We start from the raw sequence: 26,773 nt of genomic DNA, 5'->3' as shown, positions 1-26,773 counted from the left end.
ATTTCTGTACATCTGGCACAAACATCCTCTCGGACTCTAGCATGAACTGATTAGATTAAGTTGGTCAGAGGTCAAGGTCAATGTAACCTCAGAAAACATGTTTGACAAGAATTAATTTGCTAATTATGACAAAAACTTCACACTAATATGATAAAATGATGATAAAATGAAGTGATGACATTTTAAATCCACAAAGTATATATAACATAACTCAGGAACAGAAGGGGAGTCACAGAAACTGTCATGATTGCATAGATCTTCTGTGAGTTTGTAGCTTATTTGCAGCAACATCCATATTTTAGGTATTGACATATGAGTTCAGTCAGACATGACCGTATACTGCAACCTGACTGGTTTCTGGGGGCGTACATCCACAAGGTGGTAATTCTGGTTTTGTCAAAAGTTAAGTCTCATTTAGGTGATTTATGTCCCTTTATACCCAAACTTCACTAATATCATTGTTTGACCAGTCTGTTTATCAAATCACTGCAATCAGCGGTACAGCCATCGAAAAGATCCCAAATCTAAGTCGCAGGAGGCTGTTGAAAACGAGTAATATATTCAGCAGGGCAAGACATGAGAGTGAGGGGGATGGGAGGCAGTCAGGACTGAATGTCGCAGTGGGTGATCTGAGGGAGCCTGTGTGACCAGCTGGTTATTTCCACTGCGCTTGGGGTGAGAACAACGAAATGACTTTTGATCAATAAATAACCAAGCAGTCAACCCGAAGCTGCAGAAAATGTGGATACCACAGTAACCACTGCTGTTAAAAAGACCTCAAAACAAAAAAACAAGAAAACAGCCATATGACCCCTCAGCAGTGGAGGGCCAGAAGATGGACTGGTTAGGCTGAAGGAGGGCAAAGCAGCTCTGTTCTCCTCTGCAAGGCCTTTAGCCAGTTTCCAGCAGTGGGGGAAAAAAGAAAAACAAAAGTTAGTGGTACAACTTGGGTGTTTAAATGTGGTAAGACCCAGAGGAGATCATTGACTGCTCACATTATAAAAGTGGAGCTTATTGCTCAGCCTCATGTAGCGGCAGTTTAGCTGATTATTTCTTGGCTGGCTGGCTGAGGCACTGACACACATGGAGGTGTTTATGAATGCTGACTCTTCCTTGGCAGGTGGAAATTGATGTAATGGAAGTGACTGTATATGGATACTATAGGTATGTGGCGTTACAGTTGAACAGTTGGTTGAATAAATAACACAGGAAGTGCAAAAATTCTCTACTTGCAGCATTTTAATGATGGAGATCAACATAAGTTTTATACATAAAGGTTCCCTGTGTAGCGTTTGACCACTTGTATCACTATGGATCAGTGTCCCTGTTATATGTGATGTGACACACATTCCTGCCTCTGGTTTCACACTGTTCTGCTTATTGAGAGTTGGTGGTGATAATGGGCAAAGAAACATGGTAATGTGTGAGCAAATGCAAGGAAGAAGAAGACTACAAGCTAGCTACGGCTAGGCACTCGTTAGCTTTAAGATATTGAATACTCGGCCTTTAAGGAACAACCAAGTAGTATCAAAAGGTCTCCAGTCAAACGATACCTGCATTCAATCCTTTTGTGCCAGGGGTCTGATCCCAGACCATCCCGACACCCCGCAGGTCAGAAAACTTTATGCCATTGCTGTCTCTTGAGCTGCTCCCCTCCTCATGAATGGTCATTTCAATGTCTGCCAGGTTAGCATGAGCTAACACAGCAGCAGCGGCTAACATCTGGCAATGAGTAGCTAAACAGCCCCAACAAAGTCAGTCCTTGATCGTCTCTGTCATTAAACATAATCATTAGCCATGTGATGCTAACAGCTAATCCTTTCCCTGTGTGTGCTGCCAAGCGGGCTGTTACAACTGTCTCCGGCACAGAGCTCACACTCCCACAGCAGCAGCTACAGCTCATACCATCTGTGGTGTGGTGAAGTATGATATGAATTTTTGACACATTTGTGAGACCTCAATGAAAGATACAAGGCATTTTGGTGAGAAACTCTTCTGGCACCTGTATTTCTTTGCTATTTTATCTTTGCACATATTTTCCCCGTATCTAACTACTCGAAACATGAGAAGAGACACTTTTATTTTTAAATTAATAGCCATGAAACAGTTTTATTTTTGAAACACAGTTTTGCTTTCGCAGATTCAAGAGAATATGTGAGTATTTGGAAACATGGATGACTAATCCAGCTCTGTTAATCAGCTCTAATTATGTTATAAAATGACTGTTGCAGTAGTCCGACTGTTGCCTCACTGAGGAGATAATCACATTATTGCAGAGAAAATAAATCCTCTGAATAATGCAGTTTACCCATCAGTCAGTCAGTCAGTCAGGGTGTGTTGTAAAGTTGCTCCAATAAGAGTTCATTTCCTCTTGGCTTCAGTTTCCTTGGCAACATTTCTGCATGTTGCATCATCGCAGTTTTATTTACTCCACTATCAAAGAGCTGACTGGAGCTTTAGGAAGCCGGAGAGGAAGAGGGAAAAAAACCCGAGCTGGTTTGAATTCACTTTAATCTCATCAGAGAAATGGATTAAAAAATAAAAGTGAAGAACAGGCATGACAGGAATGTTATATCCCAGTGAAGAGCTTAAAATGCTCCCTCAGTGTCAAAAGCTTAGCAGCTATAAAGCAACAACTCTCTAGCGGAGCAGTCTGATTAGTCAAAATGTTCTTCTCCTGCTGTGTATAACCCTCTGGCTACTAATGAGCATCAAAACGCAGAAACAGTTAACCCTTTCAGCCCTCTTACTTCTACAAACACACACACATCCTTAACCGAAAACCCATGCAACCCCTTAAGGGATGTTATTTGAGTGCACTTGTGGTTCCAGCAGTCATCACATCGCTCTCAAACCCATCATTACCAGAGCTGGGTTACTCATCCATCTTTTAGGTTTTGGTTTTGATCAATCACTGCATTTACCTGCCCTGTGGATGATCAGATATACTGTCAACATGCTCCTTGAAGACTTCACCAGCTTAAGGCGCATAAGCCTGGGAAAATTAGGAGTTTAATGGCTGACAGCAGTATCACTCAGTGTATCCCACGGCCTGGGAAAAGGTATGTGCCAAGAGTCATGCAAGGCAGCTGTGGCTCGAGCTGCCCAGGAAAAACAGGAGGCTGGAGAAATATGTGAGAATGTGATGATTCAACACCTAGTCACACTACCGGAAAGGCAGAAAGAGAAGAAGTGTGTGTGTGTGTGTGTGCGTCTTAGTGGCCAGCCCTCTGTGAACTTGGGTATGGAACTATCCAGAAAGAGTCAACACGTGTGTTTGCTCACACTCTAGAACAATGAGGAGGCAGAGAAAAGAGGAACGTGGAGGCTGGTTCCCTGTTCTTTGGCCAGGTGTTGCTGCGGACAAGTACACATGCATGGTTACACACGATTTCATAATCACAGCAGCATAAGACGTTTTTCAGGTTTTTCAGATTTTAGTCAGCTACTTAATCATCAGTAGGAGGACAAAAACAAATTTAATGCTGAAACCAACAAAGCTCTCTCCATTAGTCACTCATTGTACAACAGGGAATGGCACTTCAAAATGAAAGCTCTGTGCAGGAAATTCACTGTACTTCAAAATAAAGTGTTTTTTACAAACTTGATAAGGTTGTGAGTCACATGCAGTCCAGTCTGACTCAACCAGCAGCCCACTTTTGGACCACACCCCACCAGTTGGGAACCACTGGGGCTGAACAGAGTGTGAAGCTAGTGAGGGATCATGTATTTGTCAGTGTACTGGTGACATCATGCAGGGTTATGGTGCCCTCACAGAAGAGAGTATCTTGGAAGAATAGCTTTAATCTCCCAAGTTTCACTCTCTCACTGACAGGTAAAAACAAGCGACTCATGCAAATGGGTTTGCCTGTTTTCACCCTTAGCTAATAGTGAGCATGAACCACAGAGCAGGAGAGTGAATCTGAACTAGAGAGAAGGAAAAAAAAAAAACAACACCAGCTCTGAGCAGATCTTATCATCCTTCCTGCTGTTAGCGTCTGTGCACCTCCTGTCAACCTCTTTGAGGAGGGGAAATGTTATACCCTGTGATCTCTTACATCCTTAAAAACCTGAATGCTTAAATCTGATCTTTTGTACAGGGAAAGACAGGGGTTTGGTTTGATGCCTGCTAGACCTGCTTGCAAGTGGTGAACCCATTATTCAGTGCTCCTGTGTCTGTGTATGGCCAAACTACACCAAACATTCACCAGTGACCAACACTCCATGGCCTAATCTCTGTAAACATATGTCTGCATATGTAGGCAGAATCTGAGGCAACAGGACAAGCTTTTGGTCTCGAAAATGTTGTGGTCTCCTTTTTTTTTGAGTAGTATTGTCCACGACCATCACCTTTAAGCAGCAGGTAAACAGACTGTATGGAGAGGTAGAATGCATCGGCCAAAATGCTGTCTCGCAACCCATCAGCTGTCGTCTGACAGTCTAACTTTATATTAGCTTTCTTTATTTATCTGCATTAATAACCATTTATAGAGATTTGCTGAAATGACCGGCACACAGAAAAGAAAGTCTTGGCCCAGATATCTGCTTGCTACGCTGGATCTCCCAAGATATTGGCCAATGCCCCCAGAGGCTTTACCTTTATCAGACGGATAGCCAATAATTCCAAGATTGCTCCACAGCCTGACGCCAGGCCATAGTGCCTCTGTCTCCAGGCGACACTCTGAGCTTTTCTTAACAATCACTGGAGTATTTGTGAGTCACCATGTCTGGTCTTTCACCAGAAACCAGCTGGCCTTTAAGTGAGTGACCTGACCAGAAGCCTTGATCAAACCCAGACTCACTGCATCGATTACGTCTCCCAACTCAAATGACAGAATCAAAAGATCTGAGAGGAACTTAAGGAAGTTTCTGAGCAAAAGAAAAATTCCAAGAAGTTCACAGCAGTGCCACAAACTTCACACTCTCATCAAACAGGCCCAGCAGGATAGGTGAATCACCATGAATCATTATTGGCTCCAGTCCGGCTGGGCTGGACAGGGGTGAATTTGGGGTGATTCAGGCACCCGTGTGGCAGCTTCCTGAACATCTCCATCTGGAACCAAGAGCAATGACGCCCAGCCTTTAAATGAAGCAATTTCTGCTTGCAACCACTTGCTTGTCTGCCAGTTGTGACCAGTTCCGAAGAGTCATCTTTCTCTGTCATACTTTAGAGGTGAAAGTAAAAGCAATTCCCAAGAGAAAATGCAATGACAAGAACTGCTTTTAAAACATTAAAAAAGACTTTGGGGTTGCCCAGTAGCTCCGTGGTTAGAGCAGGTGACTCACTGCATGTCATTCCCCTCTCTCCCATCTTCACACTCAATACAAGATTTTTGTACAACATGGATTACCATGTCATTTAGTAAAGACATTCATGGTCCCCACACGATGAAACCTACTGACTTTGGTGATCCCCTGACTTTTCTTCTAGTGCTACCATGAGGTTAATATTTTGTTTTTTGGCGAAATATCTTGACAACTATCGAACGGACTGCCATGAAGTTTGGTACAGACATTCATGGTCCCCAGAGGATGAAATCTACTGACTTTGGTGATTCCTCAATGTTTCTTCTAGTGCTTACCATTAGGGTTGATATTTTGTTTGTGTTTTTTAGTGACATATCTCAACAAATATTGGATGGACTGCCATGAAGTTTAGTGCAGATATTCATGGTCTCCAGAGGATGAAACCTATTGACTTAGGTGATCCCCTGACTTTCTTCTAGTGTCACCACGAGGTTGATATTTTGTTTTTTGGTTAAATGTGTTCACAGCTATTATATGGACTGCCATGAAGTTAGATACAGATATTCATGGTCCCCAGAGGATGAAACCTACTGACTTTGGTGATCCTACAACTTTTCTTGTAGTGCTTTTATGAGGTTGATACATTGTTTTTTTTGTGACATGTCTCAACAACTATCAGATGGACTGCCATGAATTTTGGTACAGACATTCATTATCCCCATAGGATGAAACCTACTGACTTTGATCCGACAACTTTTCTTTTAGTGCTAATACGAGGTTGATATTTTATTTTTGGTGAAATGGACTGGATGGACTGCCATTAAGTTTGGTACAGATATTCATGGTACCCAGAGGATGAATCCTACTGACCTTGGTGATCCCCTGACTTTTCTTCCAGTGCGACCACAGGGTTGATATTTTGTCTTCTGGTGAAAAGTCTCAACAACTATCAGATGGACTGCCATGAAGTTTGGAGCATACGTTCATGGTCCCCGGAGGATGGAGCCTATGGACTTTGGTGATCCCCTGACTTTGTTTCTAGTGCTACCATGAGGTTTGATGAAATATGTCGACAGCTATCGGATGGACTGGCATAAAGTTTAGTACAAATAATTATGGTCCCCAGAAGATAAAACCTATTGACTTTGTTGATCCTCCAAATTTTCTCCCAGTGCTTTCACAAGGTTGATATTTTGATTTTTGGTAGAATGTCTCGACAGCTATGATCTGGACTGCCATGAAGTTTGGTACAGATAATCATGGTCCCCAGAGGATGAAACCTACTGACTTTGGTGATCCCCAACTTTTCTTATTGTGCTTTTATGAGGTTGATGTTTTGTTTTTTGGTGACATGTCTCAACAACTATCAGATAGACTGCCATGAAGTCTTGCACAGATATTCATGGTACCAGGAGGATGAATCCCACTGACTTTGGTGATCCTCTGAATTATCTTCAAGTGCTGCCATGATTGGTTTTGATTGAGAATTTTCAATCACAATTGAATAGATTACTATGGCATTTTTTACAGAAGTTCATGCTCTCTTCAGGATCATCTGGTTGAAAGACTTAACTATCCAGTACTTTGGTTTATGACTGAATGTTTCCAAAATTAATGACACTACCACTATCCAATTTAGACTTTTCTTTTGTGGGGGAACCACTGGTCTAGAGGGGGAAAAAAAGAAATGTAGCTCTCAGCCATCGTGATGTAAGCCCAACTGGAGAGAGAGGCAAATGTAAAACCGAAGTAATAATTATTCCTCTGAACTGATAAGAAGAACCTGCTGTAAACATATCATCAGGTTTAAGGGCGTATTTTTAGCACACCCTGACAAGTTCTCACATTATCACACACTTATCATCACATTACTGTTGAATACTGAGCTGCCAGTGTTGCTACTGTTGACAGAAGAGCTTTATTCAGTTGCTGCATCACTTCAGGCTGTAGAGACTTTAAGATGACTCACACCATCTGAGAATACACACACACACACACACACACTAATGCACAGGTGCCTCAGCCCTTTATATTGACAGAGAAATTAGCAAAGCACATCTATAGAAATGCTTTCACATACAAACCACATTCAGTTGAGTAATAATTTCTTAGGAAAACATGTACAGCAGTGTGTGATCGCCAATATTTTTTTCTCTGTCTCCTTTGTCCTCATTTAATCCAGCCTTGCCCCCCCCACTCTCTCAGTTAAACATTTACACAATGTGTGCGTGATTATGTGTGCGTGTTTGTTTTCAAACATCTGTAATCGTGCTCAGTGTGCTGTGTGTGTGTGTGTGTGCGTGTGTGTGTGTGTGTGTGTAGTGTAACAGTGTAGTGTCCGTGACAGTGTAGATTCATTATGGTTCAGCCCTGTGGTTGAAGAACTCTCAGGGAGCAAAGCACAAGGTCTAATTATCCTGCCAAAACACACACACTCAAACACTGGCACACTTAAACACATTCAAACTACACACACTCAAACAAACTCCAACACACACTCTGTCATCTTTCAGTAGGAGGTAAAACCCTTTGTCCTGGAGACAGAAATAAATTTAGAGGGACATTGTTGACCAGTCGGGTGTCACTGGCCGGCTGCTTGTGTTTTTGTTTGTGAGTGTTCAAGTGTGTGTGAAAAACAAAGAGCAGGAGAAAGACACACAGATTTATAAGTATTGGCTTGTTTACAGTCTGCTAGCTTAAGGATTACTTTTTTGAATGCATCTTCTTTTTTCAGCAGGAGTGCATCTTTATGCCTCCGCGCCACATTGTCCGTATGTCCATCCCATTCTCATGAAAGCAATATCTCAAGAACGCCCTGAGGGAGTTTCTTCCAATTTGGCACAAACGTCCACTTGCACTCATTAATGAGCTGTTAAAATTGTTGTGGTCATGGAATCAAAGGTCAAGGTCACTGTGACCTCATCTGTCTCAGTCTTGAAGATGTGTGAAGCATTCATGTTGTCACAGATGTAGATGTGAACTGTAGGTACCTTAACTGGTTCTTCTGTTAGTCTACTAGTCTACACACTGGGTTTCTGTCGTATCAGTGTCAGACTACAACATACATGTGTAGTTGTGTGTGCTGAGGGATGAGATTTTCTTCACTTTCCATGTCAACTTCCAGCTCAATAAACAGATATCTGTCTATGTATGCAGAATCTGCAGGCAACAGGACAAGATTTTGGTATTGGAAGCATTCTGGTTTCTGTTTGTAATCCGTTTGTAGTATGGGTAGCACTGACCAATCCTGTTTAAACAGCAGGCAGTCCATGTGGAGAGGCTGAACACATGAACTGACATGCATTCCTGAAACCCACTAGCTTTATTTTAGCTTTTCAAAAAAATGATCCGCATTCACATGCATCTGTTTTCAGGGATTAGCCAAAATGACAAGCGCAGAGAGGAGAAAGTCTTGTCCCGGTATATTCATTGGCTACACCTGAATCCTTGAAACACTCGTTGTTGCCCTCGGAGGCTTTATCATCGTCGAACCGATGGGTTCTGCTTCCATGCATAGAGGACCCAGTGTACGTCTTGAAACACGATGCCCCCATTGCAGTATGAGAACTGAAGGTGCATTTATTTTGAAAGGACATTCATCAGCAGAGAGTGACAGCTTTTGACATGTTGTACTTCAATCAGCAGACAAAGTCTTGCTGGAATGTTTTTGCAGTCAAAATACGGCCACAACTGTAAAGGATAATGTGGAGTTAGATGTTCAGATGCACAGAGATGTAAGTGAGGCTGCATGTTTTTGTTTTTAAACGTTAAACATTTGCTTGCAAGAGAAATTATACCTTTTGGGGAGGTTTTTGTGCGTGTATGTGTGTAGATATGTATTACTCATGTTGTGGGGACATAAATCTGTTTGCATAATCACACTGTGGGGAGTCGCCCTCATTTTGGGGACAAAACGCAAGTCCCCATACCATAAATCATTACATTTTAGGCTGAAGACTTGGGTTAAGGTTAGGGTCAGGCAAGTAGTTGTTATGGTCAGGGTAAGTAAGGTAAGGTTAGGTCAAGGTCAGGGTTAGGTTAAGTATCCAGGAAATGAATGTAAGTCAGTGCAATGTCCTCTGAAGTGATGGAAACACAGCTGTGTGTGCGTGCGCGCATGTGCGTGCGTTTCTGTGTCTGTAAGTGTAGCCTTGTTTAAAGAGCTATTTTAGTGCAGCAGCATAGTAAGTTGTGGTGACCAAACAAAATCACATGAGCCGTTTGGAGCGGACTGACTCAATGTTTCCACTGTGAAAACAAAGAGACACGAAGAAGAGCAAGAAGGAGATGAGGTACTTGAATCCCCTGCAGCAGAGATGTTTCGAAAGGCAGAATCAACTGTTTTCAAATCTATCTATATTGCTTATCGCTTGTCTGATTTCATTGATTTTTGAGGTTTTCTGACTGACGAGTGTCCCAGTTGAATGATATTAATTTGGCAAAGCATTCCATGAAAGCTTTAGATTTCCTCCCTTACAGGTAGCCATCGTTTTCTATTCATTTCACCAGCATTGACTTGCAGACACTGTGAACATCTAATTTATCTGTCTTTTTCTGATTGGCATTGGCGTTGCAATGCTGCTAAAGTCACATTTGAAGTCTTCAAGATGGTGCATTCAAGAGATGCTGGGAAGTTCAGGCATCCTTGCCTTTGAATCCAGCTTAATGCACAAAGCTGCCAAATCCACTCATTCATGTTTTACTTCTTGTTTGCCCTCTGGTTTTGATTCACAACACGATTAAGGCTACTACTGTAGAGCATGAAGGCCAATCTCGGATGTTGGCGCTTCCCACCCACTTTTCAACTCATCACTCCGAAAGACTTTCAAAACGTGTCAGCACTTTCAGCTGCGATAAAATGCAGCAATAATAGAACTGATGATGATGATTATTGTGATGGATTTATATGCCTACTGTATATCACGTTTCAGCTGAAGTGAATGGATACCAAAAACATGAAACCATAATCAGCAGTACCTCGATGTGCAGATATTGGTTGGCTGCATGACTGTGTGGTTGCTTTATTGGTTCACTGACTTACTGTCTGACTGGTGGATTTTCTGGTTGACTGATTATCTAGTAAGTTGATTGGCTGACTGCCCGCTTGGTTTCTCTCTTGCTTTTTGGATTTTTTTTTTTTTAATCAGTCTGTTCTCATATTGCATGACAGTAGCCCTACTGTGTGTATGCGCATGACGGCGCCTACATGTTTGTGCCAGTCGAAGTACTCGTCAGAAGCCTGCAGAGCTGCAGTGACAGCAGGAAAACAATTTGTGGCAGCAGGTTTTCTATTCTCAGATGATTGAAGGGGTTATTTGAGGTAAGAGTTCAAATCAGGAAACTATTAAGTGGATGGCCAGTGTGTGTGTGTGTGTGCGCACGTGTGTGTATATTTCCTTTTCTATAATCCTGAGGCATAAGGTCGAATATCAAGAGTGTTTGCTGAAACTGGTTTTGGCTTCATGTCAGATTCTCAGCCTGCAGTTCGTCAGCTGAGGAGTACATCTGCTTCTGATTGCAGAGGAAATCAAACCTCTCATCCTGACTCTGAAATACGACCAATCACCCAAATAACAGACCAGCCCTATTGTCTACATGATGTTTTTAATCATAGGTAATTATTTGTATTCCCAGAACATTTGATTTACTGTAACCTTTTTGACGTTACTGTTTGGATTAAACAAGCGAGATTCAACATGCTATTTAATGAGTTCCCCCTGTATCCAGTCTTTATGATGAGCTTGCCCTCTGGCTCTACCTTCACACTTAATGCACAGACATGAGAGCGATATAAATCTTTTCACCTAACACTCATCAAGAGGGCAAATTAGCACATATGCTAAAATGTCAAACTATTCCTTTGAATCCCTAAAATGAGTTGAAGTAACTCTGCAGAGCTATCTGATAGTGATTCATATAAATGAATGCAGGTGTAAATAACAACAAAGGTGCACTGAAATAGCACGATGATCTGATCCGGAGGTGGTTTGAGACACATTATAGACAGATGTTGGTCAGATGTAAATGCGTCAGTTGTGTTAAACCACATACATCAAGACTCAGCTCATCTGTTGTCATTGACACTTTCTCCTGTGCTTTCATCAGTACAATATATAAAATATAGTAAGTGCTAACCATGACTACAGAGCAGGATATAGACTGTAATGTGGAAGGACATTGACAGGTGGCAGTCTTAATTAGGGGACAAGACATCTGATTAATGATTGATGTTTTCAATCATATATGATTGTTTAAAAATGACTTGAACAGCTGGCTTTCCCCTTTCTTATTTATAACCTCATATATCTAGACATCAATAGATCAACAAATTGAACATGTAATCGTAAAACAGGTTTTCAGTTAGTTTGCTTTATGTCTTGACTCATAAATCTGGCAGTGTGGTCCCTTCCTTCACTCTGAAACTGACGACCATCTTGAGAGTTAAATCATTGCAGCGGTTCGTGAGGTGAGGAAAGAGCACAGAGACTCTGCCAACTTAAAAACCACAAAGTTTGTGTCTGTCTTCCAAAGCTGCTTTGAGGAGAGACAAGTCTCTAATGTGCAATATGATTAACGCCACTGCAAGCAAATTAACATTAATAATGATAATCATAAAGTTTTCCCAACAGAAAAGTATAATTGCATATCTGAAGGCGAAAGAGGAAATGGTGTGACCTGAGAAAATAAATCAACCTTTTGCTGCCTCTACAAAGGTTGCTCTTCAGTTGAAAACCCACAGTAACCTTCCACTCGAAACAAGGTGAAACTCTTATTTATGATTTCAAACGACAAATGTTTGAGGTCGTGTGGGGCCAAAAGAAAAGGAGAGCAGATTTTATAAGTGTTTGCGTAAGCTTCTGCATGCAGGAGTCTTGATTTACTTTACAGGCAGAATTTCAGGTTGTGGAGGTGAAATAAAATCTCCAAGAAGATCAATGTTTGGAGAGTTTGCTTTGCCAAACACAACAGCCCCTTGGTGACATTCTGAGAAATCGAGGCTCAGTTTAAGCTGCAGTGAAGTGAGCCTTAACAGTTCTGAGTCTCTGCTGCTCTTTCAGCTGCTCCTCCGCTGGTGTCTCCTCAAATGTCGATTTAAAGTTAGAAAGTTCACAAGGTGATGATTACTGGGGGAAAAAATCCTACGAGAGAGGAAAAAAGCATCACCTCTTGTGTTAGAATAGTTTTTCCAGATGTGCTTATGGAGATGTGTGCCTTCTTTTTCAGAAAAATTAGGCAGTCCACTTTTCTTCTTTCATAGTGGATTTAATTTAAAGCTCCGACCAATAATAAAACAACACTCACAGAGTTTACGGCCGCACTAACGTCTCTGTGATGCTGCACTTACGCACAGTGATGCTTTGAACTGAATGCTTACGACAGCATGCTCGCAATGAAAATGCTAACATGCTGATGTGATAATTTTTATAATGTTAACCATGTCAGTTGAGCACGTCAGCATGCACATTTGGGAGTTGGCACTGAAAACAAAACACAGCTGAGGCTGATGGGAATGTCATTAATTTTGCAGGTGATTGGTCATAAAACCAAACTGTTGGACTAATTAAAATGTCGACCTGATGATGGTGCTAGATGAAGAGAGAATGGGTCGCTATAGTTAAAACAGTTAATCCTGAGGGAAACTGTTCATTCTGAATCACACATGTCGACCACATGGTGTCACTGGAGGAAAATTCAGTCGAACACATACTCTGAGGGCCGTGAATGTCTGAGATATTTCACTCTGGACTGACCAACCAACTGATAGCACAGCTAAAAAATATGCTTGTGATTGGTGATGCCAAAACTTAAGTTAAGAAAGCCCAGCAAATAAAGCATGCTTGTTAGCTAGCCAACATGTCTGGGAATGTGACGCACAAGGAATCCTGTAGTGTTTGAACGACATGCACCTGACTTTCAGCTAACTCCAATATAGACCCGCCCACAGCAATGATGTTGTAAAAAAGTGCGAGAGAGTCCATGCAGAGCCAGGGTGATGGATGGGCTAACCAAATACAGGACTTTCACCCAGGAGGCAGCTGCTCATGTGCTATGTGAAATCAAAAGTCAGTATTGTCTTATTTTCACTAAGTTACATAGTTAACGTCACGTGACATATGTGACGTTTATTGCAAACTCATATACGTCAAGGTCAAGGTCATGGTTACTTTATTTGTCTCCCTTAGAAGAAAATTGTCTTGGATAAAGGGAAATTGTCATTATGATACGAAACATTACATAGAAACAGCACAGTAAAGACATTACATATTAAACAGGACACAAGTGCAAAACCTATACTTACTAAGTAAAGTTATGTAACAAATGTACTTGTTTTAACCCAAACCTGATCTTGCTCTAAACTGAACCAAGTGGTTTTTTGTCTGAAACGAAAGTAATCATGGTACGATACCTGTTCCCTGTGAAAACAGAAGTTCTTTTGAAAAGACAGTATGCATGAAACAAACAGAAAGTGACACGATCTCCTCAAGTCTCCAAAACTGATGCTAGAAGGGTTCCTAGAGCGTTATGGTTTAAAGCATAGGGCTACTGACAAAGCTGCTGTATTTTTCAAACTGGGAGTAAGAACGTGTTGATACATACATACTCAGTTCTGATTGAGGTAATTATCTTGTGTTGCTGCTACACTGGCTCTTAATGAAGTGTTTCACATTCAGAGCGATGGATCTGGAGACCATTGATCACAAAAGTCAAGTTTTTACTCCTTTAAGTTGTAACACTTTTTCATTGTTGGGTTGGAGTTGAAAAGAACTGTGCTTCTGTCTCTGGGAGAAACAGAGTAAGTGTGATTGGTTGTATCCGGATTGTTGCATTCGATGTATTTCTTTCTCTACAAGTCTCCATGAATCTGTCTGGCTTATTAAACTGGTCCTGTACAGGAAATCCAGGTCACGTCTTGTTCAAATCCGTATTCTGGCAATTCTTGGGTCATCTCTGACCTGGTTGTTTGACGTGACCAGAGTTAGAAGCAGAATTAAAAGCAGACTGATTCCACACAGGGTTAACCAGTCTTCCCCTCACCTGTTTCCTCCTCTGGCATCATGGGTTTCTGTGGTTTTTGGCTCACTTTTCAAATCAAACCACACAGCTTTGATATTCCTCTCTCACCCTCGTCCATTAAAATCCTGTTTTTCAGAGTACAGCCTCGCCCCGGGGCAGAAGGCTTATTCTGTGCCAGTCGATGTCTGGACGGTATTGTAAAGTCCATCCGGCTGGGCTGTATTTGAAGGGCTCAGTGCCAAAACAGGACATCCATCTTCCAGTGGAAAAACTGACGCTTGTAAATGCTTTAGTTAGAGTGTAAGGTTTCCTTTTTAAAACTTAATTTAGTGGAGCAATAGTAGCTGAGGATGTTTTCTTTTTTTACGTAGAACTCAGCTTCACATTCAGACAGATCCAAGATTTCACACCTGAGAGCTGTGAAGTGCAAACACAGCCTTCTGCTGTTTTTGTGTTTTTACTATGAGTTCATTGATAAAATTCACAGTGAATCCATATGTTTTACATTGAAACTTCAGTTGGTAGGGAAAAAATGGTAAGTAGCAGGTGCAAGGCCTCAAAATATCCACAAAATATTGTATCTGTAGTTTCCTCTTCTATTATTAGAAGAGTGTGTTGGTGTAAGTGAAGTCACCAGATACTTCTCAAAGTCATTCATTGTGGAGATCCCCTCGACCTTTCCTCAGCAACAGGAACCTTGTTGTTTCGGGAGAGTGCTTTCTTTGGGAGGAGGCTTCCCGGGGAAATGTCCTTTCTCTTCTGTCGACCGGGCAGATCTCTTATCGGTGCGAAGCTGCTGCTGCTGCTGGAGCGATGGACCGAGGCCAAAGGACAGGGCTTCCTCCTGAAGGGATAGAGAGCAGAAAGGAAAACACCTGTTCCAGTCAACAGCGTGCCAAGTGTGTCAGAATGACTGCAAAGAGATGTTCAGGGAGAGACAGGAAAGACAGTTAAGGCTTTATCATGTGAAGGAACTATTAGAGTCCCAACCAAAACTGATGATGTCATCAGGGCTATCTTGAGTTACGGTGCATTTCCACCAGATTTGACAACGGAGGACCACCAAAGGCTTCTTTTCATTTCCAATAAAGAGCAAGAGAAGCAGGTGCACAATGCAGGGTGGGCGTGTTGCAGTGAGTTTGGGTGAGGGATTGCAGTACATTGGCTGGTCTGTATTTGTGTAGGGTAGACTACATTTAACTTTATGCAGCACGGTGCGGTTGGGTCACGAAATGTTGACTAAGCGGCCAAACTAGGCAATGTAGTTCTTAAATAGAATAAGAAACAGCAGTGGCATTGCCTATTTCTCACCAAAAATGTTTTCCGAAATAGATTTTGGTGGATTGACCAGTGGTTCCAAACTAGTGGGTCGTGGGCCAGAAGTGGGTTGCAGGTCCATTCTCAATGGACCACAAGTGACTAGCAAACCTGAAAAGTGTGTAAAAAAACACACTTTATATGTGAAATACAGTGAATTTCTGGCACAAGCTTTTATTTTGAGTGAGTGACTTAAGGCCAAAACACACCGGCGGCGTCATTGACTTGAGTCAAGTGCCGCCCCCAACACACACAAAAAGCGTCGCGCTGTGGGGCATCAACCGGATTTCTATTGCACACTCCAGTCCGCTAGGCTGGGAAGTACAAAATAGCGTTTTTTCAAAGGCGGCAACGCTGGAAAAATACGAATCACTAAGGAGAAATCTGGACCCAGTGGCCGGACCAGTTGGGAACCATTGGTTTAGATAGAAATATAGAAAGTTTATGAGCAGGCCGCCATGTTGTTTCCTGTTTGAAGCGACCAGCAGAGAACCAAGGACCTCCCAACTAGCAGCGTGTATGTCCAATCAGGTGCATTCCACAATAGGGTACATCACCAGTGAGAAACCCACCGAACGGCCAGATGAGTGGGGCAGTGTGTCCTCTAGCGTCCTTGCCGGATCTGGTGGAAATGTAGTCTTAAGCTTGAGACTCCAAATAATGAACAGTTGCTATATTGGAAATACAAGATCAAGTGATGTTGAAACCTGACTCTTCCTAAGGATTAAAAGTCAGGGTAGCTTGGCCTCTGCTTCGATTTAAACCTTTTTTTTAACCTGTCTTACACAAGTCCTCACAACTGCACAATGCTACACAACCTCTTTATTCTTACATTATGCATTCTGCAGCAGCTATCTTTACATTTATCCAACACCTTTCGTCATTCATCATCATCATCATTCCTTTCCCTGTTGTATTTTTCTCTGTATTAAAACATAAAACAATACACAAAAACTTCCCCCATGTTGCCATTTTCAGACCCATAGAACATTGGAGACCTTTACATATATACAAATATACATTGAGTGGACAGTTACACCTTTTATGTATGTATATGCTGCAACACTAGAAATGCAAATCCAAAAAACCCCCTTCAGACCATTTCAAACATACAAACACACCTTGCACATACGCATTCATGCTCACAGTGACGTAAGGAAATCACACCTGGAGAGAGAGTAAAGAGAGTTGTGGCAGGATGTAGAGAACTGTACTTACCTGCTTCCTGTGGATGTAAACATACAGTATGAGTGTGTGTCTCTTTGATTTCTATCATAAGGGGATTACAGGGTGTTTACGTGATGTGTATTACAACACACTCAGAAGGTGTTGTGAAATGAGAGCACACTAAGCAAAAGCCAATGCAGATAATTCAGTCAGACATGAATAACTGACAGGTGATGGTTGAGTTTATGCAAATAAAACAACTAACCATGAAGTGCTTTTTCACCCATTAACCACATAATCACTCAGGGTTGTTTACCTTCCAACAGCAGTCACATTCATTATTCAAGATACTGTTGTGTTTGCCAAACCCATAAAAGCCTCTTCTCTTGTGCACTGTTTCAAAATATGATCAGCGAAACATAAATCTTATCTCTGGCTCGCCCGACCTCCGGGCTTTTATTTATCACACTTGTAATATTAGGACTAAGGAGCTCTACTGTAATACAAGCACAGTGCTGTTTATTTATCTGCATGTCTTCTACATGGACCATCAACAAGATGTTTGGAAACATTTAAAAGTTAGCCAATTACAGCTTTAGCTTATTTGGCTACAGCTAATGAAATCTGCTAGCAACCGGCTAGAAACAAGAGGCTGCTTCTGTCTATCTGCACCTAAAACTAAGGACCCATTATTTCAAATGTCATCACTGTAAACTAGCTGTGCAAAGGTGGAGAGGTTGACAGTTAAAGCACAGTAGATAAGGTGGGCACAATTTAGCAAGTGGTCCACTGAATCTAGATCCTTGTAGTTAAAGATGATTGTCTTTATCTACTTCCCCTGACATCACCATCCTTACTGCTGGATTTCTGTGTCAAACCTCTTCCTTTCATCTAGTTGTGTCTCCACTAGGGATGCACAATATTAGATTTTTTGCCAATATCAGATATGCCGATATATTACAACTTATTTGGCCAATAACCGATACAGATATCGATATAGCCACTTTTTTCACTAGCTAATTGTAGTGATCATAACGTCTCCTCTGTAGTGGAATTAACATCATATTACACATACATACCCTTATCATGATGGCCCACCCCTTATTCATTGTGCAAAATTAGAAAAAGCATGTTGGCTGATTCTGGTACTTCATATTAAGGCCCGAAACCAATGATGTACCAATATTACCAGCATATTTGCAGATTCAGATATTTCATTTTAAGGCCAATACAGATGACGTGCTGATATCTTGCATCCCTTGTCTCCACCCAGACTTTTTCTTTCCTGATTTGATTCTGTTCTGAACTAATTTTTCATCCAGTTTTGTGCAACCATGCTGTGTATTAGGCCTTATCACAGTACGATATCGTATAGATTCTTTGGATAACCATGCAATATTTGCTGATATCATAAAGTCTGCTACAATATGATTTCGATTCAGTTCAATTCTGCAGTCGATATGAGATGATATCAGAAGATATCCTCGTCTTTTCTTGTCTGCGTGGTGCTATGCTATTAGCACTGTTTGAATGTTGAGGACGTTGGTGTGCTTTGACGGAAGTAGTGCCATAAGAATTTAAAAACATAGGCTTATCTTAAAAATAAAGATATGTATTGATTTTCTGTGCACTGATAATTGTTGATCATTGAATTGATGTATCAGTCCAGAGCGACGTATTGTTAAGCGTGAGGTGTTTCTGCCATATTCTTGTTATTAATACAGTAACATCTCCTCTTCTCTCTCCTCTCTATTCCAGGGGGTGGCAGACAGACATAGACGGGTTGTGATCAATCCAAACCCGCTGCCGCACATCCACCAGGAGCCCACCGTGCTGCTGTGCGTGGGCCTCCTGCTTCTAATGATCGGACGGATGATCTACTTGCAAGGCAGTACGAACAGCCAGGACAACTCTCAGGTTTAGCCTTTGGAAAACCCAGCAGACGTAGCATCGTTATTATTTTTTTCCTGAAATAATGTATCTATGTTGGATCCTTTTTGTTTTTTGGGACCTAATTTTTGTCCTCCTTTCTCTCCTTTCCAAGTTGAGAAAGGACACTTTGGACTCTGTTCATGTTCATTTTGATGGATTGGTAACCCCTTTAAGGAACTCTAAATTGCCTGGATGTTTGTTTTTTCACCTCTGTTTGTCCTTCACAGTCTCTGAGCCTTTGCGTTGCTACCAAAGAGCCAGGATTTTGCACTCCTTTCCAGCGCAGTGGCCATCGTTTCACCTAAATTTGCCTCTGTGCAAAATTACGCCTGTGGAACTTCAAATGTGCCTTGTACAGTTTCCTGTTTACTTTTTTAGTTTTTTAGCTTTTAGCTTGTAATTGTGTAGAGATTATGAATTCCTCGGGTGATCAACTCCGCAGACCCAGAGTTGTAAAAGTACGTGGGTCCAATCTGCAAAACTTTCCCCCATCTTTCCCCTCTGATGGTTTCAGGCAAGGAAAAATGATCTTGCACTCCTGTAACATCAGGATCCAGCATGCAACAGACTCTGGGCCAAAGTAACCACTTTTATCCAGCTTTTTTATCAAAACTACTTTGCCATGTAACACTTTGTTACCATGAATTACATGTCTGCTTATGTCTACATTGTCAGTTAATAAGAGCTGACTGCATGGCAGGATTTACAGGCACAGAAATGACTTTGTGTCCAGATATTTTGAGTACTAAATGACACAGGTATTGACTGATTCATCATCAGATTTCATGACAATTCTGTATTTTGCAGACCCCATTTGGGCAGGATTCATTTTCCAGGGAGAGGTGAGGTGGTAATAGAATATTTGCCATGGTCCTCAGTAACAAAACTTCTTGTTCTGGGTGGCAAATTACTGCATTTGGACTTTAAAAGATGGGAACATTCAAGGGGAAATTTAGAGAAAGCAGATATTTGCAAGCAAGTGTTTGGGACTGTAAATAATTTTCAAGGAGGGGAGAAAAAGTGCACTCTGAACTGATCAGCACAAACACAATTTGCCCAACTTTCCTGACAGAAATGAATCCTGTCCTGCATTTGTCTGCATCAGTGATAAAGTGTCCATTTCGTTTTATGTGTCATAATTCAAAACCATGGGTCAAGGTTAGCAGCCGTCCTGCTACCACTTGGCTTATATGTAATCAGGTAATCTGTAATCAGGATTATTTTCCCTTCAAAGGTACTTTTAGTAAATGCACCAATCCTGCAGCTTTTTAAAAAAGTGAGAACACATTTCTATGAATTTCAGGAAGTTAAGTTTCCACAAATTATTAGCAGCCTTTCCCTGTGTAAAAAAAAACAAAAACCTGTGTGTTTCTGTAACCACTAGATCCAGGTGGAATTGTGACTTCCTCCCTTCTCTCTAAGATTTAACAATAGATTTCCAACAATTTCAGAATCATTTTTATCACAAAATACAGTCTTTTAAAAAAGCATTAAGGGGCACCATTTCCCTCTTTGCTCTGGTTGTTTTCAGCATTAACACAAACAATTTGCACGTTAGTAATCAAATGCAGGAGCAGAATGCTTCACTTGTTATACAATAATAGGTTTTAAGTACTTGTTACTGAGCTGTCCAGTTGGTGGAGTGAAATACAGAAGAGCAAGATGATGAACAAATCAATCATGAGATAATGTCAATCATATAAACCTTTAAACAGTGTAATTTCCTGCTTTCTAGTTTACTCATTTTCTACATTTTACATTTACAAACCTTTATTTAACCTTGTTTTAATATCCAAAGCCTTTTCCTAAGTTTCCTAAGTGATCAAACAGCACTGTCTTTCACCGTTCTTTGTTTCAGCCTCTGGATTTAACATTAGCAGCCGGACTGAATGTATCTGGCAAGTATTGGTTTGTTGACAAGGTCACGTTATCCGTTTATTAGCCCAGTGATTCAGACCTGGCCAAGTCTCCTCATGCCTGCCAGGTCATTAAACACTCTCAGAGAGAGATTTCTGGACGACAACCAAGCATTGAATCACGCAGAGTCAAAGAGGGTTTTGTCACTGACTGTTAAGCCAACAGTACCATATCAAATAGCCGCGATACAGACTTCCGATTAAGTACATTTATTCTTATCTTTAGGCTTATTAACATACCAGTCTCATTGTCATGTGATGAACCACCAAAAGTAGGCCATTGTTTTTGTATCTTTTAGGTTTTGGGTTAGTAAAATGCATGTAACCGCTCGGAGCTCATTTAAACAGAACCAGAATAATAATAAACAGCGGATTAGCTTGTGAAAGTGTGAAAACCTTTTATGCAAAAACTATGAAATGCCTGTTCCTTTGTATGCAGAAATATCAAAGTTAGGTATTTGAATATACAGTTGTGAAGAAGAATTGTGCAAGAAAGTATTGTGGCGAAGCACCTTATCAGACCATGAAACATGTTTAGCATGTCTCCTCTATAAAATGTCAGGGAGGCAGTGGAGGTTGGGAAGATAATCAGATTTTCATTTGCCAAACCAACGAGTTAATTCTTATCATTGAAACCTTTTTTTCTTTCAAAACCAAAACATCCTGTTTGAGAACACTTTCGACAAAGCATACGCTTCACCTTTGTGAGGCTTTTCCAAGTTTGTTTTCTACTTTTTTTTTTTTTTAATTTTAAATGTGATGTTTGTCACGTATACAGCATATTCCACAGTCCATTAGGAGTTTTCCAAATTTAGCATTATTTAGCAAATTTAGCATGAATTTAGCATTTTCCAATCATGACATGAAGGATATGTCGGTATTATTCGGGGTATAATAGCAATATTTTGGTATATATATTCAAGGCATTCAGAATATGCGTCTCAACTGGAGTTTTTACCGTAATTTGCAACACGTGGCCCCTTGTCTGTTTATGCTCAGCTCTGTGTGTTGTCATGGATACAGGCTGTGTTCGCACGGTCCGACATGCGGCTACAGTGGAAAACATTGATGCAAAGAAGCAAAAGACAAGCCGCTTCAGCCAAGCCACTTCTCTTTATTTTGACATGATATATGTCATGTTAGAGCACATCAATTGGAGCATGCAGGGCTGCGTGTAAACAGAAGTATTAGTGGAATATCCGTTTTCATCAGACATGTAAACAACTTAGTAGGAATATTGTCTTTTTGGGAATAAGGGCAAAGAACAGATTATTTTGTGCATGTAAACATAGTCATTGTTGCCCCTTGTGCCAGTTATTACAACTGTGGTTTTCACTGACCGTCGTTACAGTGGTTACTTTCTGCTCTCCGGCCTCAGGGGGCAGTAATGACCTTGTTACGCTTGGTGCACCAGAACGAGGCGAAGAAGACATCGCCACACAAAAGTGAGATTTATAATTATTTGGACATGTTTTCAAACTGCATTTTTTTAGGTTTTACAAGAGAACAGAACTTGAGTCCAAACTGGTTGGTTTGTCGATTGTACGTCTAGTTAACTTCCCACCTCTGTTAAAGAGCAGTGCACAGCCGCATCCCTGAGCTTTTCTATGGAGTCATCGTGGACTGTTGCCCAAATGGCAACCCCGACTTGGTCTGGGTTTGCCATGTTGCAAGTGCAGTGTGAATGTTGAGCAAACAAATTTGTGCAAAACCATTGTTTTCTGGTTTGTTTTAGATGGTACAAATGAAATGTCACCATACCGTATGTTGTTTTGATCGATCATCAGCTGCAGTGAGTGTTTTCTTCAGCTTGACTGGAATAAAAATGGAAATGTAATTTTTCTTTTTCATGCTCCACCAATATCTTTCAGTGTCAGAAAAGCAGTTTGACTGAGATTTAAGTATAATGTTATTCACATTTAATGCATTTAAAGCTTTACTCTTCAGTGGAAGTTTATCTGTTTCCGATGAGTGTCGGCAGCATTACAGATCCTGTGTTGTTATGTGTGTTACACGTGTTTGATTTAATCTTCTACAACTAATTAGTTCCATCATGGTTGCTCGCTCACGGTGAGGTTACCCACCAGCAAATCAGAGCAGTTTGTTGTAACACAATCGATAACCAAATTCATCTGCGTGTGTTTGAGTCATGCTCAGATGTTTGCACAGTTGTGTCAACACCAATGCATCACAGACAAAGTGTGATTTTGGCTTTCATCATCTTTAAACTCTCATTTCAGAAACTCTCATCTGTTCATCTGTTTAGTCTCATCTTTAATCTTGTTAAATTAGCTGTTCAGCCTCAAAGTGTCATTTCCAAGCTCCTGTGATGAGGTGATGGATTAGCATCAGGCTGTCTAAGCTTGTTGACATTTGTTATTGCAAGCATAATATGAAGTGTAAAGACATGGGCGATTAATTTCAGTGAATAACATCAACAGATGAAAATTTTATAGAAATCTTTAAAAATTGTCCTCTCATGACATCAACCTCACAGTAACTGTGTCCAGGACAGAAATCACAAAGTTACCAGCTGTGAACATGGATTAGACATCCAAGTGCACAAATTGACATCTGAATCAGGCGAATCAAAAGTGATATTGCCATAATGGAGGGATTACTGAACAGACCTACTGGGCACAGGCATTCTTGGACCAGAACTTCAATATGATGTCGTTCAAACTACAAAAAGATCGAAACAACCACAAAACGATGCAAAATGACCTCAAAAAGACCCAAAACAACCATAAAGAGACATAAAACTACAAAATAGCCACAGAGACAAAAAAGACAATAAAGAAACACAAAACAATTTAAAAGAGACACCCCAAACACATGCAGAACGACTACAAAGAGACTCAAAACGGCCACAAAACAACTACAGAGACTTTAACATGTCACCAAGAGACACAAAATGACTACAAAGGGACTCCAAATGGCCACAAAGAGACAAAACAATTTCAAATAGCGTCAAAATTACCCCAAACACAGACAAACAACTACAAAGACTCCAGACACAAAAAGACACAAAATGACTACACAGGGACTCAAAGTGGCCACAAAGAAAGATAAAATGACAACAAAGAGACTCCAAATGGCCACAAGGAGACACAAAACAATTTCAGATAGGCTCAGAATTTCCCCAAACACATGCAAAACAACTACGAAAAGACTCAAAATGGCGACAAAGAGACACAAAACAGTTTCAAATAGCGTCAAAATTACCCCAAACACAAACGACTAATAAGACTCCAGACATAAAAAGACACAAAATGACTACGGAGGGACTCAAAGTGGCCACAAAGAAAGATAAAATGACAATGAAGAGACTCAAAATGACCACAAAGAGACTCCAAATGACTACAAAGGGACTCCAAATGGCCACAAAGAGACAAAACAATTTCAAATAGCGTCAAAATTACCCCAAACAAAAACGACTACAAAGACTCCAGACACAAAAAGACGCAAAATGACTACAGAGGGACTCAAAATGGCCACAAAGAAAGATAAAATGACAACAAAGAGACTCCAAATGGCCACAAGGAGACACAAAACAATTTCAAATAGGCTCAGAATTTCCCCAAACACATGCAAAACGACTATGAAGAGACTCAAAATGACCACAAAGAGACTCCAAATGGCCACAAAACAATTTCAAAATTAGTCCAAACACAGACAAAATGACTAAAAAGGGACTCAAAATGGCCACAAAACGACTACAAAGAACAGCCACAACAAGACAAAATGACTCCGTAGAAATTTGACATGACCACAAAGAGAGATAAAACAACAACAAAGAGACTGAAAATGACTACTAAGATGCTTCAAATGGCTACAAAGGGACACAAAACAACTCCAAAGGGACTCCAAATGGCCACAAAGAGACTGAAAATGACTACAAAGACATGCACAGCGGCCACAACGGACACCAAATAACCATTAGGTTTTGTCAGTGTTTTACAGTGAGGGATCTTTGATATGTCTGTGTCCAGGGGCCCATTGTCTCATAATCTGTCCATGGCTCACTGCTATTTAGGATAAATTAAAAAAGAGCAACTCATACTGTATGTTGTTATTTTATATCAGAATATTTTAAGTCCTTAAATTGAAATTCATTCGTTCATTCGAAGCCACTTTGTCCATTTTTCCTTCACTGGTAATTGAGAAAAGTGTGAAACTGAAAGAAAGAATACTCCTTGTGTCTGTCATGACCTCATTTAATTTTCATGACATTGTATCAAGACATCTAGTTGTTTCTTCCTCACCGAATCCTTTCTTCCTGGAAATGCACGTCTCAGGCTCATCCTGTGCTCCAAATGTACCCGCTTTGCCTTTCCCCCCCGCTGTGACTGCATGTTGATTTCTGATAATGTGCCATCTTAAACCTAAGACCTCATTCTGATGTACTGTATAACAGCTGGAGTGTGAGAGGAGAGCAAGGCAGGGAGGAAACTGAAAGATGAATTGCCGTCTTCTGAAACTGATATGGAAACCTGGTGATTCATCGTCTGTCATTTGTAGGTGTTGCAGTACAGAAACAGTCGCGTGACATTCAGGGTTTTACTGACTGGCATCAACGCTGCTGGAGCCGCTTCAGCAAATCACTGCAGATTTATGTTTGAGCTGTTCGGATTTATACCACAGGAGAATCACCCAACGTCTAATAAACGTGTACTCACTGTTTTTTAATTGGAACTGTTAAAACAAGACAAAACATGAAATGTAGGGAACCCAGAGACACTGTGGTGTGTTGTGCTTTGCTGCAAATGCTGTACAGAAATGCATCTGTTGGAGCCTGTTTGTGAAATGGAAACAAACTGATCTGAACGACTCCAAATGACCCAGTACAACTGTAGCAATATGGTGTCTTTTTTTGTTGTTTATACTGTTATTGTACACTGAAAATATTGTAATTATGCTGTTTTAATTGCTTTCAAATGCATTCAACTGTTGTAAATAAACTTTTCCATCTTTTTAATACTGTATGAGTGATTTATAAATCCCTACTTTGTCAACAGAAACATTTTATTCAGTAGAGGAAAGAAAGTAATGTGCTTATCAGAAGGATCAGCAGAAGGATATATTGTAATTTTTCCTCCACATTACTTTTTAACACTACACTACATTTTCACAGTTAGATGAGTCAGTTCTTCATTTGATATGAAGGAATATAAAGGCTTTCGATGCAAAAAGTCAACCAATATGCTGATGATGTTTCTTTAAAAACTAAAGTTGAGGGAACTCTTAGCAGTATTCAGTCACTTCAAAAACTACAAGTCAGAAGAACATTTAAACTAAGTCTCTAAAAAATGTCTCAAAATGTAAAAAAATAAATACATAGTTTTTTTGAATAATTTAAAATATAAAATAATTTATTAAGTTAATGCTGAAAGATTAATTGATTCCACTAAATTCCTGCTTGATGTTTTACATTATTTTTTTTACTTCTACTTTTGAATGCAGGATTTTTGCTTGAGTTTGCATGTTGTGGTTTTATGGTTTTGACTTCAGTAAGGGGTGTGAATACTTCTACCTATTAAAAAAAAAATCAGATATAGATAAATCAGATACAAGCAACAAATACACTATACCATGAACTTCATGTCCTCAGTTTTCCTTTTAAAGATTGAGCTTAACCAAATATTTTAAGAATATGGAGAAAAAAATCAGACATTTAAGGTATTAAAGGGAGAAACACAAATATTTTAGTGTCTTTTTTGAATTTATGTAAGGCCCAGCAGCACCAGCGTCACAGTTCAGTTCAGGTCAGTGCACTTTGTCGGCATAAAAGTTCATTTAAGAGAAATGAGGACAGATTTTTTTTTTGAGTTACTCTGTCTGAAGCCGACTCTCTCTTGTTTTTTTTCTTCCCTTCTTCCTGTCCTCTTTGCATCTGTGTGTGTGTGTGTGTCTGTGTGTGCGCTCATCTGCAGGACACGGAAAGTACGGTGCCTTCCACGGCTTGGCACAAACACATGCTCAGATAATTATATGTCTTCCACACACACAGGCGCACACACGCACAAACACAACTCATTAACACACATGCACACGAGCATAAATGGCTCCTGCGTGCGCGCACACACACACACGCGCGCACACTCACACACATGTGCATGAGTCAGAGCAGCGGTCCAGCAGGGTGAATTCCTCCATCTGCAGAGAAAGAGAGAAGTAAC

General features: G+C 40.6%; 1 protein-coding gene across 1 annotated transcript in view; it reads left to right on the top strand.

Annotated features, from left to right (window-relative positions):
• The window catches only part of bcl2l11 (BCL2 like 11), a 35,837-nt gene extending 10,265 nt beyond the window's left edge, over positions 1-25,572 (top strand). The window contains exon 4 of the mRNA XM_049600132.1: positions 18,505-25,572. Within this exon, the coding sequence (XP_049456089.1) occupies positions 18,505-18,669 (165 nt within the window). The 3' untranslated portion in view covers positions 18,670-25,572. The remainder of the gene's footprint in view (positions 1-18,504) is intronic.
• The last annotated feature ends 1,201 nt before the right edge of the window (positions 25,573-26,773 follow it).

The sequence above is a fragment of the Epinephelus fuscoguttatus genome, linkage group LG16 (genome assembly GCF_011397635.1).
Source record: "Epinephelus fuscoguttatus linkage group LG16, E.fuscoguttatus.final_Chr_v1".
NCBI classification, from domain to species: domain Eukaryota; kingdom Metazoa; phylum Chordata; class Actinopteri; order Perciformes; family Serranidae; genus Epinephelus; species Epinephelus fuscoguttatus.
This window is presented reverse-complemented; position numbering and strand designations above follow the sequence as displayed.